Source organism: Danio rerio, chromosome 24 (genome assembly GCF_052040795.2).
Source record: "Danio rerio strain M-AB ecotype USA chromosome 24, GRCz13ab, whole genome shotgun sequence".
Taxonomy (NCBI): Eukaryota; Metazoa; Chordata; class Actinopteri; order Cypriniformes; family Danionidae; genus Danio; species Danio rerio.
The window spans coordinates 24,180,261-24,199,766 of record NC_141044.1 but is presented as its reverse complement, the minus strand read 5'-3'; the positions used below and the strand labels follow the sequence as shown (position 1 = coordinate 24,199,766).

At 34.2% G+C, this 19,506-nt stretch overlaps 2 protein-coding genes across 7 annotated transcripts in view; both read left to right on the top strand.

Moving 5' to 3' along the window:
* The window catches only part of vipr1b (vasoactive intestinal peptide receptor 1b), a 738,286-nt gene that overhangs the window by 295,028 nt on the left and 423,752 nt on the right, over positions 1-19,506 (top strand). The window lies entirely within an intron of this gene.
* atp6v1ab (ATPase H+ transporting V1 subunit Ab) lies at positions 1,937-19,248 on the top strand. 2 transcript variants are annotated; one of them, XR_015524930.1, is made up of 15 exons: positions 1,937-1,998; positions 3,334-3,426; positions 4,282-4,410; positions 5,231-5,445; positions 6,210-6,347; positions 6,440-6,591; positions 8,428-8,590; positions 8,679-8,787; positions 10,808-10,930; positions 11,013-11,127; positions 11,810-11,873; positions 12,570-12,773; positions 14,532-14,626; positions 14,707-15,355; positions 16,390-19,248. XR_015524930.1 is itself a non-coding variant. In XM_087309525.1 (15 exons), the coding sequence occupies exons 2-15, from the start codon at positions 3,345-3,347 to the stop codon at positions 18,697-18,699; spliced, it is 1,854 nt and encodes a 617-aa protein (XP_087165651.1). In that variant the 5' UTR covers positions 1,937-1,998; positions 3,334-3,344; the 3' UTR covers positions 18,700-19,248. The 2 variants fall into 2 exon arrangements, 1 of the variants encoding a protein (XP_087165651.1); XM_087309525.1 differs by having other exon boundaries at positions 14,707-14,878; positions 18,607-19,248.

Sequence of the window (19,506 nt, the reverse complement as noted above, 5' to 3'; positions counted from 1 at the left end):
CCTAATCACTACTCTTCTTGAGTACTTTTAGAAAGGCTACTTTTACTCACACATCGAGTGGTATTTAGAAAACAGATACATTTACAAGTGTCTTGCACTGCATTATTTTGGCAAATAACAGTACTTATGCTTGAGTATGATGTTCAGTACTCTTTCCATCACTGCTTGTCAGGTAAACATGTGTTATGTCAATTACAATACAATTACAATAGTCAGTTTAGAGGTAGGGGTGGCTTCTTCTTGGTTCGAGTCCCAGTTGAGAAAGTTGGGATTTCTGTGTGGGGTTTACATGTCCTCTCCATGTTCGCCTGGGTTTCCTCTGACAGTCCAAAGACATGCGATAGGTGAATTGGATAAAACAAAATTGGCTGTAGTGTGTAAGTGTGTGTCAATAGTTTATAGGTTTTTCACAGTGGGTTGCGGCTGGAAGGGCATCCGCTGAGTAAAACATATGCTGGAATAATTGGTTGTTCATTCCACTGTGGTGACCCCTAATAAAAAGGGAGTGAGCCAAAGGAAAATAAACAAATGACTTTAGAAGGCAGTGTTTAGCATATAAGATGATCTGATCTGAACCATGCTGAACCTTTTGACACTTGAATACCAAGACAGAAAAGCCTCCAAAGATGATGCTTAAAATCACTTATTGGCAGAGAACATTTGTCTTTTGACTTGATCTTTCAAAGTGAGCTGAGTTGAGAGAAGAGCAAGCGATGGGAAGGAAGTGTGGAAGGAGAATCAAATTTAAATGACAGATTGAAGGGACACAAGATTTGTTGGTGTGAAATAAACTGTATTTGTACTGTCCATATGAGAAGATCAAAGTATGTGAATTACACTAGATTCAAACGTACGCTCTCTGGTTTCCATTTTCATGTTATATTTTGCAGCAATTTCTCTCTTTTTGGTTAAGCATTATCTCCACTATTTTTTTAAATGGACATTTCTGTTACCTCAAACATGTTACTTGTGAGTTCATTCATTAATTTACCTTCAGCTAGTCCCTTTACTCATCAGGGGTTGCCACAGTGGAATGAAGTGACAACTTACCCAGTATATGTTTCACACAATGGATTTCCTTCCAACTCCAACTCAGTACTGGGAAACACCCACACACACCCATTCACACACATCCACTATGGTCAATTTAGTTCATCCTATTGACCTATAGCGCATGTCTTTGAACTGTGGGAGATATCAGAGCACCCAGAGGAAACCCTCTCCAACACAGGGAGAACATGCAAACTCCACACAGAATGCCAAATGGCCCAGCTGGGACTCAAACCACTGACCTTTTTGCTGTGAGGCGACAGTGCTAACCATTGAGCCATAGTGCCGCCCTAATAGTAAATATTGTACCCTATTAAATTTTTCATCCTTTCCATAAAAAAAGTGTATTCGTGTAATCGTCCATGTCTCTGTTATTTATAAAAGCCACAGCACAGTCCCTGTTGAGTTTCTTGGATTATTGTTCGAGTTTTCTTATTCTTTCCTCTAGTGATAATACTGAAATGGGTAACATTATTTAGAAGATCTGTATCTTTACTAAATTAATTTAACATATGCTTACAATATCCTTACATTTTTTGTTTCATTTTTTTTATACTTTATTTTAAATATATATATTAAAACTTGCATTTACAAAATGTGTAAATATGAGAAAAAAATCAAGGACTTGTTAAATAGGTATTTTTAAAACTCAATTTGAAACAAAATTTTAATTATTTGAGTCTAGTAATGGTTAATAAAGAAGGGATTAATGCATGCATAAATGCTAAACCACCTTCACAGCACTATTTTTCCACACACACTAGGGGGCAATGTAGAGTTTCACGCACGCGCAGTTGACCTTTGACCCTGCATAGGGAGACCAATGAGGGAGACAGGCTGTGACGTCATCTCACAACTGGACTGGACCGACTGAATGAAGTCAGCTGACTTTTCATTGCTGCTCACGTTTCATCTCACTAAAGGACCCAGACTGTCTCATCATCTGAGGTATTTACTCTTTTTTTGGACAACCATAACATTTTCACGCTGTTGCGCTATTGCAGAAATGTACATTTAGATTAGCCAGCCAAAAAATAGGACTAACGTTAGGATTTTCGCCATTCTCTTTGCAGCCATTCATAATCCATAACATTTATAAAACAGCTCATTATACTGCTGTATGTAGTGTATAATTGTGTTCTGTGTCGATCTGAATGTCCGCTTCGCCTCAGCGTGCAGCTCATTCTGTTATTACATGTTTGTTTTTATTGCAGCATTGGGAATAATCCTACTCCGATTGCTGAAATATTTAAATATATTGTATATAAAGAGATTTGAAATGCTTACAAACCTGTGAGATCAATCGGTTTAACTAACGGGACACGAAAAATGAGCAAAGATTTCAGCAAAGGTCAAATTCTATCGCAGCATCGCGATCATGTGATCATGCAGCATCTCTTTACAGATCGATCTCCTAAAGCGGCAAGCATTAAAAATATGTAATACACTGACTGAAATAATGTATATTTAATAATATATTATGTTTAATCTTGTCGTTTTTGACTTTGAAAAGATTCTATTTGGGCACTGAGATATGTAGTTGCCCGCTTAGAATATTTATCTGCTGGTTTCCAATTAACAACAACACGCTAGGTTTGCTGACTAACTCACATATGCTAAAATTGTCTGTAAACCAACACCCAAACAGGCAAAAGCAAAGTTTTACACTAAATAAACGAATTGTCTCTCTTAATCAAAAATCTCATATGAGCATCATGTGATTGTAAATTCACAAAAACATGGAAGTTCCACTGGTTCCTCATGAGGCTTTTAATAACCAGTAATGGCTATTTTTATGGATGATATTGTCAACGTCATGCGTTTTATTCTAGTCTTTGTGGGATAGTTAGTTGTCTGTTAACTATAAATGATTTGATCAATTTTAATTTAAATTCGGGACTACAAAATATAATGTTATCCACATTTACTCAACAGTTTTTCCTACTTCCTCACCCTGATTTCTTTTTTACAGTCAGTCAGTGTCATGTGCTGCTGGTCATGTGACTGAGTTTCATGTTAGACTTGTATGGAATGCTTTATAATATAAATTGGCTGTTAAACATTTGGTTTCCTTTTGCATTTTATATGACTTAACGTGTAACAGAAAATGTAACAGAAACATAATTTTAAATTATAGCTATGTTTATACCACTATATAGGAATAGGGATAAATACAACAACCACGTGGAGCTTATAGGTCTAGGAAGTGTAATATTAGGTACAGAAAGTAATCCAAATAATCATCTGCTTTATCTTTCCACGTTTTGTATAATTTCATATCAGACACATTAAAAATGGACTTCTCCAAGTTGGCCAAAATCCGAGATGAGGAGCGGGAGGGACAATTTGGATATGTGCATGGTGTATCTGGACCTGGTTAGTACAAATAAAAATGTCATAATATTTGATTTTAATTAATAGGTTACCATGAGTTTTTTTTTTTTTTAATTTTTTTTTCATTTTATGTTTTTAATATTTAAAGCTTTTAATTTTATTTTTCTCTATTGTTTCCTTTTTTATTTCCTCTTTTTTTTTGTTAATATGTGACCAAAGCTGTTAATTATTTTTTGTTAATTTTATTTTTTTTCCTAAAGATTTAATTTAATTAATGTGACCATACTTTTTCCTTGTTAGGTTTTTATTAAGTATACCCGAATCTTTGCATTTTATTCTATATTATTGTTTAATTTTGTTGGGATATTATGTTGATAGGGTGTCTATTTTTATATAGTAGAGTTTTTTGTTTTGTTTTTACATTTTTGTTTATTTTTCTCTTTTTAATAATTTTTTAATGTCACCAGATTTAATGATTTGTTTATTTTTAATTTTAGTTTTGTTGGATTAGTATGACTCTGGGTGCTCCGGTTTCCCCCACAAGTCCAAAAACATTTGGTTTAGGTGAATTGTGTTGGCTAAATTGTCCATAGTGGATGTGTGTGAATAGTTGTTTGTGGATGTTTCCCAGAGATGGGTTGCGGCTGGAAAGGCATTTGCTGCATAAAACATGGTCTGGATAAGTTGGCGGTTCATTCCACTGTGGCGACCCAGATTAATAAAGAGACTAAGCCGAAAAGAAAATGAATGAATGAATGGATTAATATGACACTTCTGATGAACATTTTTATTATAATATTTTTTCAAACCCATCATTTATTGAAGTTTATTTGAATCTTCGAGTCATTCATAGTACAGGTTCCACTAATTGTCACAATTCTTCTACTTGTGTTACAGTGGTGACAGCCTCCAGTATGGCAGGAGCTGCTATGTACGAGCTGGTGCGAGTGGGTCACAGTGAGCTTGTGGGAGAGATCATTAGACTGGAGGGTGATATGGCCACCATTCAGGTCTATGAGGAGACATGTATCCTATTTATTACCTCAGGACATGACACAATTTTAATCCACCTTTTTTCCTACATAATGCTTTTTGTAAATGATGGGAGTATCTTCCATTAGACTAAACAATCAGTGAAGTGTTAAAAAACTGGGTACAATGAGGTGGCATTATTTTCCTCACAGTTTTCCCATCAAATGTCAAAAGGCAACTTACTAGAATTAACAAGCTACCTTATTAGATATGCTTGATAGGGGACGCAGTGGCGCAGTAGGTAGTGCTGTTGCCTGACAGCAAGATGGTCGCTGGTTTGAGCCTTGGCTGGGTCAGTTGGTGTTTCTCTGTGGAGTTTGCATGTTCGCGTGGGTTTCCTCCGGGTGCTCCGGTTTCCCCCACAGTCCAAAGACATGCGGTACAGGTGAATTGGGTAGGCAAAATTGTCCGAAGTGTATGAGTGTGTATGGATGTTTCTCAGAGATGGGTTGCAGCTGTAAGGGCATCCACTGCGTAAAACATATGTAGGAAAAGTAGGTGGTTCATTCCGCTGTAGCGACCTCAGATTAATAAAGGGACTAAGCTGAAAGGTAAATGAATGTATGAGATATGCTTGATAAAGATGTTATTTTCATAGCGGATAAAGCACAATGCCAAGCGTACCTCTCCCTCAGTCTTCACTGTGTATATGGATTATTTTTTTAGCACAACTTAATTATTTAAAATGACTAGTTTCAATTCATTGGAATAGAATCTCAAACTGGAACCAGAAAAAGGTGAATCGCTGCCATAGCTGATGCTCTGTATGTAGAATCTGTCAAACAGTGTTGTGGTTTTCCTGAGCTCTCATTAGCTGGTGTGTCAGTCGGAGACCCTGTCCTGCGCACAGGGAAGCCCCTCTCTGTGGAGTTAGGGCCAGGAATCATGGGCTCCATCTTTGATGGTATTCAGCGTCCACTTAAAGACATCAACGACCTAACTCAAAGCATCTACATTCCCAGGGGAGTCAACATTGGTGCTCTTAACCGTGATCTCAAATGGGAGTTCACTCCATCAAAGAATTTGCGTGTAAGTGACATTCATTTCTAGTTAAAAGTCTTTTGCAAGTCACCATGGATGAACAGTTGAGATTTACCATTTTAAAATCCTTTCAGCTGATCTCTGGGTCTGGCAGGAGCATTTTAGTTGAGCATAGCATAAATCATTGAGTTGGACTAGACCATCAAAAGAGATTTGCTAATTTTCCTATTTAAAGCATGATTCTTCTGTAAGTACATCATGTAATGTAACTGACGGAAAATTAAAAGTTGCTATTTTCTAAGTCAGTATGGCTAGGAGTTATACTCTCATTCTGGTGTAATGATTAAGTAACTTTTTCCCTGCACCACGGCTTTAAATTGGAATATTATCGAAAGACTTTTTGGAAATTTGATGTGAGATGCTAATGGTCTAATCTGATGCAATGATTTATGCTAAGCTAAGCTAAAATCTACCTGGCAGACCCAGAGATTGGCTGAATGAATTAAAAAATGGTAAAACTCAGCTGTTTAACTCTAAGTGACTTGTAAAATGAGTCTATTTTCAAAAAAAGATGTTCAAATTTAGTTTTATTGTAATTAATGCTAAAAGAGCTTTTGGTTGTTTTATATAAAATTAAATATAGTTAGGGTGCATACCTAATGAATTGTTTCCACTCAATTAAATTTAGGCAGCTCAGCATTACACTTAACAGTCTCTGAAATAATCTCTTTAAAATAACAACACAATAACAAAAAGGAATCACGCGATTAGTCAAATGATGAAGTGATTTAAATGATTTTTTATGTGTCCAGGTTGGCAGTCACATCACTGGAGGTGATATTTATGGGAATGTGTTCGAAAACTCTCTCATTAAACATAAAATCATGTTACCCCCGAAAAGCAGAGGAACCGTCACATACGTCGCACCACCTGGAAACTATGATGTCTCGGTGAGGCCGATAACATGCAAACATTTTCCAAAAAAAACAGGATAATTACCATTACTGTGATGTATAATTCAATGTTTGTGTGTGATTGTTAGGATGTGGTGTTGGAGCTGGAGTTTGAGGGGGTGAAAGAGAAGTTCACTATGATGCAGGTGTGGCCGGTGCGTCAGGTGCGTCCCGTCACAGAGAAACTTCCTGCAAATCACCCTCTGCTGACTGGACAGAGAGTCCTGGATGCCCTCTTTCCGTAAGTCATGCTGTCTGAAATACTTTTGTATTATATTAATAAATCCAAGATTTTCATAATAGTAATGCTGGTTCACAAAGTCATTTTTCATGTAAATATTTTAACTTTAAAATTACGCATATTAGACAGTTGATAAATATCTAAAGCCAAATTTTCATATACATACATACATGCATGCATACATATATATATATATATACATATATATATATATATATATATATATATATATATATATATATATATATATATATATATATATGAGCAACATTAAAATAACTATAAAGTGGCAAAATATAAAAGATAAAACATGTACTATTGTAATATATTGTAGGATTATGATAGGATTTATTTGAAGTTTATTGCATTTAATCCTGCATGAATTACTATTACTATTACTAAAGTTAATATATGTAACTTAACAAGGACAAATGTAAAATAAAGTGTTACCATATATCTAAACACCATGGAATTTTTCTGAAATTGTATACAAGATGTTTTAAAATGATATTATAATTGGAATATTTTTGTTTTTCATTAATATTCAATATATTAATTTGTTTTTACATTTATGTTAGTTTTTATTTTCTCCAATTATAAAAGGTAAGATGTTCAAAAGCTTGAAGTTTTTTTATGTAGTAAAATGTAACTCAATATTCTGAAATATTTATTTTTATTCATATTTGATGAATAAAAAGTAATTTTTTTGTAACCTTGCAAATGTCTTAACAGTTTATTTATTAATTTTTTTGGTGCAGTAGGTGATTGTCTTCAGAATTCTTTGCTGTTCTGGTTGAAAGTCTCTTCACATTCCAATAGTAATGATCAAAGTAAATAATCTAAATATATTTATATGTATTTTATATTTTGGGTAAGGCATAAAACTAAAACAAATGTTCATGCAATTAAATATTGTCAGGCTGACAATTCCCATAACTCTAAGTAGCTCAAATTGTCTGTCAGCAAATGTAGATTTGAACATCTGCTGCCGTTCATTCAGATCCACCATTTGGCGGGCACACATGTTCACCTGCACACGAGAGACAGAGAGAGCAAAACAAATGCTCAATCAAAACTTTTTAAAATCCTGAATCAATATTGGAGTTTCTTTAGCACGCTGGAGGAAGGACGACACCATGGCTGAAGTATTTCTTTTAGACAGGTCATGTAATGCCTTAAAACTATTTTAGTCACGCAAAGCTGATGTAGATTGTGTTGTTGTTACGAGTGGGTTAAATGCACAGAAGTGTTGTTCAACAACTGTAATCTCCTGGCGAAAGATTGATGTGACTATTTTCAGTTTCATTAGAGTCCTTTTACAGCATCGATAATGTAGATTTTAATTAGGTTTAACAACAAAACATAAGTAAAAAGCGCCTAGCCTGCTTTACTGAGCTAAAGTTGTTTTTATATTCACATCACATTGGTTCATTTTTGAACAATGACAACCTGTGACACGCTCCCTATATTGTTTAACATGCTACTTTGAATATTCGGTTTGAAATAGCATGTAAATATGGCCTAGTAATAAATGTAATTCCTGCATACTGCCGGCCAAGCACTAAGCAGAGTCGCTATAGAACAGCACGTGAGAGAAAGTTGTCTGTCATTTTTAAGGTGTGCATGCCCGTGTTTCAAGTGGCGTGGATTTAGATGGCAGGGAAGGGACTGTGTTTTAAAGATATTATGGTAACCGGTTAGCATTGTGGGAGATCACCCACTGCATCTTTAATGCATTGTTTCTAAATAAGCCATTAAAAAAACTGACCTTTAAACAGTTCTGTAAACATCTGATACTTCTACAGCTATTTTATGTTTTATTTTTTGTTTCACCAGATGTGTGCAAGGAGGAACCACAGCAATCCCCGGTGCTTTCGGATGTGGTAAAACCGTGATTTCTCAGTCTCTGTCTAAGTACTCTAACAGTGATGTCATCATCTATGTGGGCTGTGGAGAACGAGGAAATGAAATGTCTGAAGTACTTCGAGATTTTCCTGAGGTGGGTATGGTAGCTTCAGTTATCATTAAACCAGCAACTCAAACTGTGATTGGTGCTGGAGTGATTGACAGTTCTTATTGCCCTATAGCTGACCATGGAAGTGGGAGGTAAGGTGGAGAGCATCATGAAGAGAACAGCTTTGGTTGCAAACACATCCAACATGCCTGTGGCTGCCAGAGAAGCTTCTATTTACACAGGTTTGTTGAAGATCTCATAAATTATAGGTCAAATGTTTGAGATCAGATTTAAGTTTTAAAGGGATTATTTACCAAAAACATACAAATTTACTCAATATTTACTATCGCCCAAGTGGTTCCAAACCTGTATGAACACAAAAAAAGATATTTTGAAGAAACCTGCAGCCATTAATTTCTGTAGTAGAACAAACAAATAATATGGAAGTCAGTGGTTATTTACAGTTTTCAAAAAACTTTTTAAAATGTCTTCTTTTGTGTTTCAACTCCTAAAGCGTTGAAGCAAGTAATGGGTCCGTAAATGGCAGAATTAAATTTCTTTGTGAACTATCCCTTTATTTTAGTTTCTTTTTAAAGACTTGTGCTCAATTCGGCTGATTTTATGTGATTGAATGGCCAATAAAAACTAAAATTGTGAAGTATTATTACAATTTAAAATAATTATTGTCTTTTTTGGATTTGAATTCATTTAACTGATTCCTCTGATTAAAATCTGAATTTCGAGCATCATTCCACTCTTCAGTGTTTCACGGTCCTTCAGAAATAATTATAATATGCTAATTTGTTCTTTAGTTTTGATCAATTATCATTAGTAGTCAATCATTAATAGTAATTCTTATAATTATCAATGTTGAATACATTTTTTCATGTTTTTTGTTTTGTGAAACAATAACAGTGCTTCCCATACACAGACTTTACTTGGGCGGGTGTATTGTGCATTGTTTTTAAGACCCACAGAGATGCACCTTTTTGGCACTTGCTGCATCCGTCCGGGTTTTTAAATCTAAAATGTCTGTGATTTGTTTTTGATTTGCTTCCTAAAACTATCGTCAAATGTATGCAAACAACTGTGAGAGCGAGAGAAACATATTTAACGTTTAAATTTAAATAAATTTTAAAAATATAAACGACTCAGAAAAACTTTACCAAACAGTCGGAGAAGACAAAATTAGATCTAAATTGGCTGCAAAAAAATTGTACACTATTAGAAATAGCTAATCAACTCATTTGCCTGAAATAATCTACACCTTTTATTCTTGTAATTAATATAATTTAGATATTGTTCGTTTTTATTCCTTTTTTATTTGATTTATTTCCCATTTGCTGTTTATCTTATTAAATTGATTAGGATAATATAGTTAGAATATTTTATACATCAAAAATGCTTTGGCAATACTGTACAAAATGTCATGCCAATAAAGCAACCTGGACTTTGTTAGAGAGAAGCAGATTTTACCTGTCAGTAAGTGCACATGGCTCCTGAATAACATAAAAGTGAGAGAAATAGTGGATTTTTTTTTATGTCTTTAACCCATTAAAAAAGAAACGGTCTTTAACAGTTTCTTAATAAATTAAAAATATTGTTAACAATCGAATTAAGTTTTGTTTGTCACATATAGTTAACTGTGCTTTGGGTAAAAGGTGTATTGCAATCCGGCTGCCACCGAAAGTATATTTCAAACCTGTGAGAAGCACTGAATAATGATGCATTATTATAAAAACTCATTTTAAAATTACACATTTTTTAAAAAACATTTATAAATGTGTTTTAATCATTTACAATTTAATATATTCTTGATGAATAAAATAAACATTTTGAATTGTTCTTTTAAATGATACTGTATTACAGTTTGCACAAAAATATGAAGCAGCTCCACAGTTTTAAACAGTGATTATAATAATAAATGTTTCTTAAACCTAAATCGTTATATTAGAATGCTTTGTGAAGGATCAAATGACACTGAAGACTGGAGTAATTATAATGAAAATTCTGTTTTAAATCACTAGAATATAATTAATTCTCAACCACATTCAATGAGAGCATAGTTATTTAAAATTGTAATAATATTTCAGTTACAGTTGTACACCTAATACTGCATTTTTTATTAAATAAATGCAGCCTTGTAGAACAGTATTTAAAATCGAACTGATCTCAAACTTTTGACAGGTAGCGCATAGGGAATATGAATCTAGCGCTGTGTTATATTTATCATCGTCATTACCAATTGTTTACATCATCCAGGAATCACGCTGTCTGAGTATTTTAGAGACATGGGCTACAATGTGAGCATGATGGCTGACTCTACGTCTCGATGGGCAGAGGCTTTGAGAGAGATCTCTGGTCGTCTGGCTGAGATGCCTGCTGGTATGTGTGTTCTGTAAACGGCAAATATAAAGAATTATAAGATAGAATCTAAATGTTTGTCTTTGTGTGCTCCTAATCACAGACAGCGGTTATCCTGCATATCTCGGAGCACGTCTGGCTTCATTTTATGAGCGTGCCGGAAGAGTTAAATGTCTAGGGAACCCAGAGAGAGAGGGCAGTGTCAGCATTGTGGGAGCGTAAGTAGAGTTACTTTCATTATGTTTATTGATTTTACTCATAATTTGGTTGTTGGTGATGTTATTTAGTTTGACGTGTGTTAATAAATAGTTTGTGTGAATTTTTTTTCATTTATTTACCTAGTAGGACATGTTTCTGAATCATTATGTACAGTCAAGCCTGAAATGATTCATACCCCTGTAAAATTCTGGCTTAAAGTTACTTTTATTCAACCAATTCAAACTATTTTTTTCAGACCAGAAAAGACATAGGCTTCTCTTTAAAGATAATAAGATGAGGCATCACTGCGGGAAAAACATATTTCTCCGCTTTTTTTTACATTTGAATGAAAACTTGAATCATTTCAGGCTTGACTCTGTTGATCCTGGATTAATATTCCAATCAGCCAAATTTTTTTGGCTTACAGTTAGGGTTATGTGCTTTTACATCATCATTATCCAACTAAAAATCTCCTTTGATTTTGGGTATAATTTACATTTAGGGGTAGAGATTGGGTATGAATTAGATATTCTCACAGGAATGATTTTGCAGGATGAACATAGATGTTTATCTAGGATCACATTATAATAGGCGAAATCACTTGTTGAACAGTAATAAATGATTAATAAATGATTCATTATTACGTTCATGTTCATTCATTATTACGTTCATGTTCATGATCTGCTTTTGTTTTAATGGCAGTGTGTCTCCCCCTGGTGGTGATTTCTCAGATCCTGTGACCTCTGCTACACTTGGTATTGTACAAGTGAGTGTAGATTTCTTTCTTGTTGCAATCTGTGATTGAAAAACTTCGTATTAGAAAATCACTGTTTGTGTTTCTTCTAGAGAGAAACTATGGAAGCTGGAATAAAAAATAATTGTGAATTTTTTGTCTTACTATTCAGATCCACACCCCATCCCCCGAGAAATTTACATTTATTTTTATTTTATACCCTTTACATTTGTAATTCTATATAATGAGAGGTTAAATAGTAACATCTTAAAACTCTGAGGAAAAAAAAAAACTATTGCAAGACAAACTCTGATCTGTAAGACAATTGTCAGATTTGTAAGGTATAAACCTGGATTTGTGAGAGAGAAACTCTGAATTGTAGATCTGTTAAAGTAATGATTAAGATTTATAAACATGGATTTGTTCATTTTAAATACCAAAATGTGAGATGTAATGTCATAATTATGAAGTGTAAATTTTGAATTGTGAGATAAACGTCTGGAATACTGAAATTTACTGTTTAGAATTTCTATCCAGAATAAAAAAATAAAACGCCTTTTTTCAAACTTGCAAGAACAGTTTGAATCCAGAATTGTGATGGGGAAAAATAGATTCATGAGTTCTGTCTTTAAAAAGAATTATGTTTGTTTGTTTGTTTGTTTTTTAATAAGGTAACCAATTTCACTTTTTTTAGTTAATTTTTTAACTCTCTGTCTTTGTCCCATCTAGGTGTTTTGGGGTCTGGACAAAAAGCTGGCTCAGAGGAAGCACTTCCCCTCAGTGAACTGGCTAATCAGTTACAGTAAGTACACACGAGCGCTGGACGAGTACTATGATAAACACTTCCCTGAGTTTGTGCCGCTGCGCACCAAAGCCAAAGAGATCCTGCAGGAAGAAGAGGACCTGGCTGAGATTGTGCAGCTCGTGGGAAAGGTGAGATTGTAGATTAATGTGTGTTTGTTGTGTCTACCTATTTGTTTTGTTAGTATTAAAACTGTTAAACTTAACACTGTAGGTGAATATGTTTAAAAAAAACAGTTATTTCTAATAACATTACATTAAAAATAGCAAATGTAAAAAATAGTACAATTATGCAAAGAAGGCATTTTACAACCAAAGTAATTACCTTGCATGCATTCTATCACAAAAAAAAAAGTAATTTTGGATGAAGTCAGCTTAGGATAAGTTTCTTTTGTGATACATTAGAGTCAAATTTGTTCTCAAATTTTACAGTGGGATTTTTGTACATATCACCAGAGGGAGAGGGAGAAGGCCCTGCCTATTAGCGACTAGCTCTGCCCCATTAGCATTAGCAAGCTGATGCTGACACACAGGTGTTTGTAGCTCCGCCCTATTTTCAATAGAGCATAATCTCATTTGAATTTAAAGCGATAGTCGCCAAAATGGCACAATTAGAATAAAAACCTAAAAGGGCCAGTTTCAGAGAGTTGTAAAGCATTGTTTGTGTGGTATTTTGAGCTGAAACTTTACATACACACTCATAATCACTGCACTATTTAATATTTGCACATTTGAAAATTGCACATATTCATCACACCACATTGCACTAATTCATTTTGAATTGTACATACCCACTGAACATATACATTTGTAATTATGTTCATATCTATCTGCAAACGTCTGATTATTAATAGCTACCTGCACATATATTCATCTATTGTAAATCTCTGTCATAGCTAATACAACCTGTAAAAAATGTTCATAGTACATCCATCTCTAAATATCACTATAGCTTTTCTATAATTGCACTTTATAACTTATACCTTTATCCTGTACCTACTGCTATTGCACTCCTGGTTAGACCTAAACTTCATTTCGTTACTTTGTACTTGTGCATGTGTAATAAAAAATAAAGTTGAATCTGAGTTCTATCTAGACTTATTTTGCATCTTGTAAAAAGGGATATAATAGGTCCCTTTTTAGATACTTATAAAAAAAATTACAATGAAATTATTATAAATAACGTTAAAAAATTAATTTACATTTATTTGGAATTTTTTGTATTTTTTAATGTATGCAAATTATTTTTAAATACTTTCAAATAGTTGTAAGTTATTTAAATACAATTACATTTTATTTGGAACATTTTAAAATGCTAAAAATAAGCATAAAAATAAACTAAAATATATATTTTTTTAAATACAGAGGGGATTTTATTTTTCAACACTCCATAATTCAGTGAATACAAAGAACAAACATAAAAAATTGTATGTTTATATAAAATACAATTAGGCTAATTTGACTGGGAGAAAAGAAAAATGACTCTTGCATCTTGACGCATGCACAGACATCTATTGGCTAGAAACAGTAATGCACATTTCCGTAATCTAGTAGAATTATGACCTAAATGAAATGGAACACATATGTGTCTGGATTTAAAATAACATGGTAAATATACACACTTATTTTTTAACATAATAACATATATTACTTATTATATATATATATATATATATATATATATATATATATATATATATATATATATATATATATATATATATATATATATATATATATATATAATTTATGCAAACAATAGACACATACTGGAAAGTTTTTCTTACCATTAGATGAAAAATCTCAAAATTGACATATTTTTGCCTGCAGTTTCTCACCTTATATGGTTATTCTAAAGTAGTAAAATATGTTTTGAATATTAATTTAAAGGCTTCATTGGCTGAAACGGATAAGATCACCCTGGAAGTTGCCAAGCTGATCAAGGATGATTTCTTGCAACAAAATGGATACACACCGTATGACAGGTATTGCACATGTGCTGCATAAGCTGTTGATCATTCACTTATTTGTTCAATAAGACTGAAACATTTCTTTTCATTTTCAGGTTCTGTCCTTTCTATAAGACGGTTGGTGTCTTGTCCAACATGATTGCATTTTATGATATGGCTCGTCATGCCGTAGAGACCACGGCACAAAGCGACAATAAGATTACCTGGGCCATGATCAGAGAGCACATGGGAGAAATCCTCTACAGGATCAGCTCCATGAAGTTTAAGGTACAGGACATAAACACTGATTGCTTTTAAGTTTTCTGTAATTAAAATCAACCCTGCATTTATTGTAAGCAAAATGTCATTTCCACTTAGTTTATTATAACTTCCATTATCTTGCCAATATATATTAAAGTATTTACATTATGTATGTTACTTCATTGATGAAGTTTGATGTAGTTTGCAGTTATGTGATGTTTTGTGAGGATATGATTATTCCTGTGAAATCCTTTAGGAAATTTTCAATTTAAAAAACATGTGTTACAAAATCACTTAAGACTCTTATGGCCTTTAAAGAGAAAGTTATTGTTGAGTGTCATAGACAAAAAAAAGAAGTTAAGTGGGAAATTAAAAGGGCTAAAGCAGTATATAAGGGAAAACTTGAAGTAAAATTAAAAATGGGAAATGTGGGTTCTGCCTGGGATGGCATGCATTTAATTACAGGACAGGATAGTAGGAAAACAAATAAAACTAGATATTAAAGTTTGAGGACAAACTTTATAGTGGCTTGAAAAGCCGAATCTGAAAGTTTGAAGTGGTTTTAAAGTGTAAATAGCATGTTAGTATGATTTTAGCTTGAGTTAACTTATTACTAGCATGAATTAGCATGTTAGTAGCATGATTCTTACATGAATTAGCATGTTGTTAGCATGATTCTAGCATGAATTAGCATGTTACTAGCATGATTCTAGCATGAATTAGCATGTTGTTAGCGTGATTCTAGCATGAATTAGCATGTTACTAGCATGATTCTAGCATGAATTAGCATGTTACTAGCATGATTCTAGCATGAATTAGCATGTTGTTAGCGTGATTCTAGCATGAATTAGCATGTTACTAGCATGATTCTAGCATGAATTAGCATGCTACTAGGATAATTCTAGCATGAATTAGCATGTTAGTAGCATGATTCTTACATGAATTAGCATGTTGTTAGCATGATTCTAGCATGAATTAGCATGATTCTAGCATGAATTAGCATGTTGTTAGCATAATTCTAGCATAAATTAGCATGTTACTAGCATGATTCTAGCATGAATTAGCATGTTGTTAGCATGATTCTAGCATGAATTAGCATTTTACTAGGCGGTTGCTAGGGTGTTTTAAGTGGTTGCTAGGTGGTTGCTAAGGTGGTGCTAGACGGTTTCTAGGGTGTTTTGAGTGGTTGCTAGGTGGTTGCTAATGTGGTGCTAGGCAGTTGCTAAGGTGTTCTGACTAGTTGCTAAGTGGTTACTAAGGTGTTGCAAGGTGGTCGCTAGGGTATTCTGAGTGGTTGCTAAGGTGTTGCTAGGTGGTTGCTAAGGTGTCCTAAGTGGTTGCTAGGTGGTTGCTAGGGTATTCTGGGTGGTTGCTAAGGCGTTGCTAGGTGGTTGCTAGGGTGTCCTGAGTGGTTGCTAGGTGGTTGCTAAGGTGTTGCTAGGTGGTTGCTAGGGTGTTCTGAGTGGTTGCTAAGGTGTTGCTAGGTGGTTGCTAAGGTGTCCTAAGTGGTTGCTAGGTGGTTGCTAGGGTATTCTGAGTGGTCACGTCAGACACAGTTTTGTCACAAAATTTTAATAATTTTATTCAAGATTTGATAGTCATGATTTTAAACAAGAAATAGAGAGGATGAAAACTCAATGCAGAGTAGACGGAGAGCACGATTGCATTTTTTTTTATGTGAAAGATGTGATTATGAGTTTTAAACAGAGTAAAATAGGGAAGACACCGGGACCGGATAAGATATGAGGTAGATTGCTTAAGGAATGTGCTGAGCAGTTGGGACCCATATTTTATGAAAATTTTTGTTTTATTTTTTCAACAACAAAAGGTACCTGCATTGTGGAAGCAGTCTATAGCTATTCCTGTGCCAAAAAAACAGAAGCCACAGACGATAGCGGACTTTAGACCTGTGGCACTTACATCTTTAGTAATGTAAAATTTTGAAAAGATAGTTAAGAGGGAAATAACGCAAAAGACTCTGAGTGTTCTAGACTAGGGGTTTTCAAACTGGGGTCCGCGGACCCCTGGTGGGCTGCAAGAGATCACTAGGGGGTCCGCGAAAAACTTGGCAGAAACATAAGATGGTTTCTGAGATATTTTTTTCCAATCCTAAAATTAGTAATGACTATAAATTATTAATCTATATATAGTTTTATGATTTATGATACTTAATTGTAATATATTTATCCCAAAATCCTTTGCACTCTTGAATGGAGCAATTAGCGGCTGTAAGTGCAGTACAGAAGATGGAAAGATTTGTAAAGAATCCCACTACCGCAAGCAGTTCATGCAAATTTGACTTGGCGAGCATTAAGGCAAAAAAACAAAATATGACAAATCTTACATTTCGTTTGGTTTTACCTGCATGTTAAAGCAGGGAGTCGATAAACCCCAGTGTGTTCTTTGTCAAGAGATTCTCTCCGACGAATGCATGAAACCATCCAAGCTCAAGCGCCATCTACAGCAGAAACGTCCCACTCTGCTGCACTTAGTTCTTAAGCATCTTTAAAAGCTTAAAACATTGGCCAAGTTACTTTTTATTGACCTTTGATCTGCATTCAATACCATTCAGCCACATATTTTGGTTGAGAAACTTAATAATGAATTTGAGTTGGATCGAATGCTTGTAGGTTGGATTTTAGACTTTCTTGTCCAGAGGACACAGAGGGTTAAGGTAAATAATTGTTTCTCTAAATGGTTGGTTTTATCTACAGGGTCACCTCAAGGTTTTGTCCTTTTTCCTGTTTTATTTATTTTGTACACAAATAGTTGTTGAAGTATTTTTAGTAATAGGTACATTTTAAAATTTGCGGACGATTCTGTAGTTGTTAGTTTGTTAAGTGAGGAAGACTCCACGCACGGTCCTGTAATTGATTATTTTTCCAGCTGGTGTCAGGAGGCTTTCTTACAAGTGAATGTTCTTAAGACTAAAGAGATGACTATTGATTTTAATCGTAAGAGGAGATTAAGGGTAAGCAAACTAGTATTAACGGAGAGGGTGTTGAGAGTGTTGTTCAGTATAGTTATTTGGGAACTGTTTTAGATAATAAATTGTCCTTTTCTGTTAATACTAATATGTTGTGTAAGAAGGGGTAACAACGACTATACTGTTTACAGAAATTAAGATCTTTTAATATATCACTCATGTGCATGTTTACAGTTCATACATTCAGTCACTGTTATCTTTTTCTTTGCTTTGTTAGTTCAATTCTCTAAGTGCGAAAAATAAGAGTTGTCTGGAGAAAACTGTGAACCTAGGAGAAAAAATAACAGGGAGAAAACAGATGACCATGCTCAGTTAAACCATGGACAAGTTTTGAGTAAAGCTGTCAGTTTGGAGTATTCTGTCAGATGATTCCCATCCTATACACCACGAGTTTTATCTTCTCCCTTCTGGTATTCGATACAGAACACCTATTAGTAAAACAAATTGGTTTAAAATTTCCTTCATTCCCTCAGCTGTAAAGTTTTTAAAGTTAAGGTAGAATTTGTCTTATATAATGTGCTTTTGTGTATTATGTGTGACATGCTTGTATTCTGCAACCAAATTGTCTTCGGGAAATGAATAAAGACTGACTGACTTACATTTTATTTTTTATACCAAACATTAAATAGAAAAAGTATATAAAACTACTTTCTGCTCTCCTGCCCTAAAAATACATACTTAAATAAAAGATGAGTAATTTTATCCCATTTTGGGATATCCAATTATCCCAAAGATGTGTTTTTATTCAATTCTTTTATCTACATTTCAGGACCCTGTGAAAGAGGGTGAGGAGAAGATTAAAGCTGATTACGCTCAGCTCCTCGAAGACATGCAAAACGCTTTCCGTACACTGGAAGACTGAGAGCCTCGTCTTAACCATCATTCTCAGGGCAGGGCAGCAGAAACCACCCTCCTCACAGACAGCCCTGTCCTTTACCTCCATATACTACATTCCACTGCTTTGTATTCATCTTGTGCTGTTTTAGATGCTCTAGTGTTCTTGATGTGTCTCCAAATACCATTTCTTTTGTACTTGTATATGCATTTGTGAATATGTGCAATCTCTATTATCCTCCTCAAAGCCTCTGCTCTGCCCTTTATACTTTACAGATCATCATGTCCGTAAATATAGATGTTATTAAATAATTTGATGTAATTATTGCTCTATTTTTATCTGTACAGAAGATTGAAAGACTTCAGAAGTTGACTATATTTACTGCCAGCATATTTACAGTTCTAATGGTTGCCAATATAATTATGTATACAAATATGTGTTGTTTTTTGGTACAGCTGTTTATTGCAGTATTGTCCTGTACATTTCGTTGAGGATGCAGCATATTTGCTCTTCATTGCTCACTTGAAAATGTGTCAAGAGTCGTGGAAAAACAGAAATAAATATTGTTTAATTTACTAGGATTGTGACTTATTTTTGACTTAGGTTATAATAATTGGTGACTTTTAAATTGTGACTATACACTCATTGGCCACTTTATTAGGTATACCTTACTAGTGCTAGGTTGGACCCCATTTTGCCTTCAGAACTACCTTATTCCTTTATGGCATAGATTCAACAAGGTACTGGAAACATTCCTCAGAGATTTTAGTCCATATTGACATGATAGCGTCGCAGTTGCTGCAGATTTGTTGGCTACATATCCCAAAGGTGCTC

Coding starts and splice junctions, on each gene's coding strand:
- atp6v1ab (XM_087309525.1), top strand. CDS start 3,345: ATGGACTTCTCCAAGTTGGCCAAAATCCGAGATGAGGAGCGGGAGGGA. Junction 6,348..6,439: donor CTGGAAACTATGATGTCTCG/GTGAGGCCGATA, acceptor TGTGATTGTTAG/GATGTGGTGTTGGAGCTGGA. Junction 12,774..14,531: donor TTGTGCAGCTCGTGGGAAAG/GTGAGATTGTAG, acceptor ATTAATTTAAAG/GCTTCATTGGCTGAAACGGA.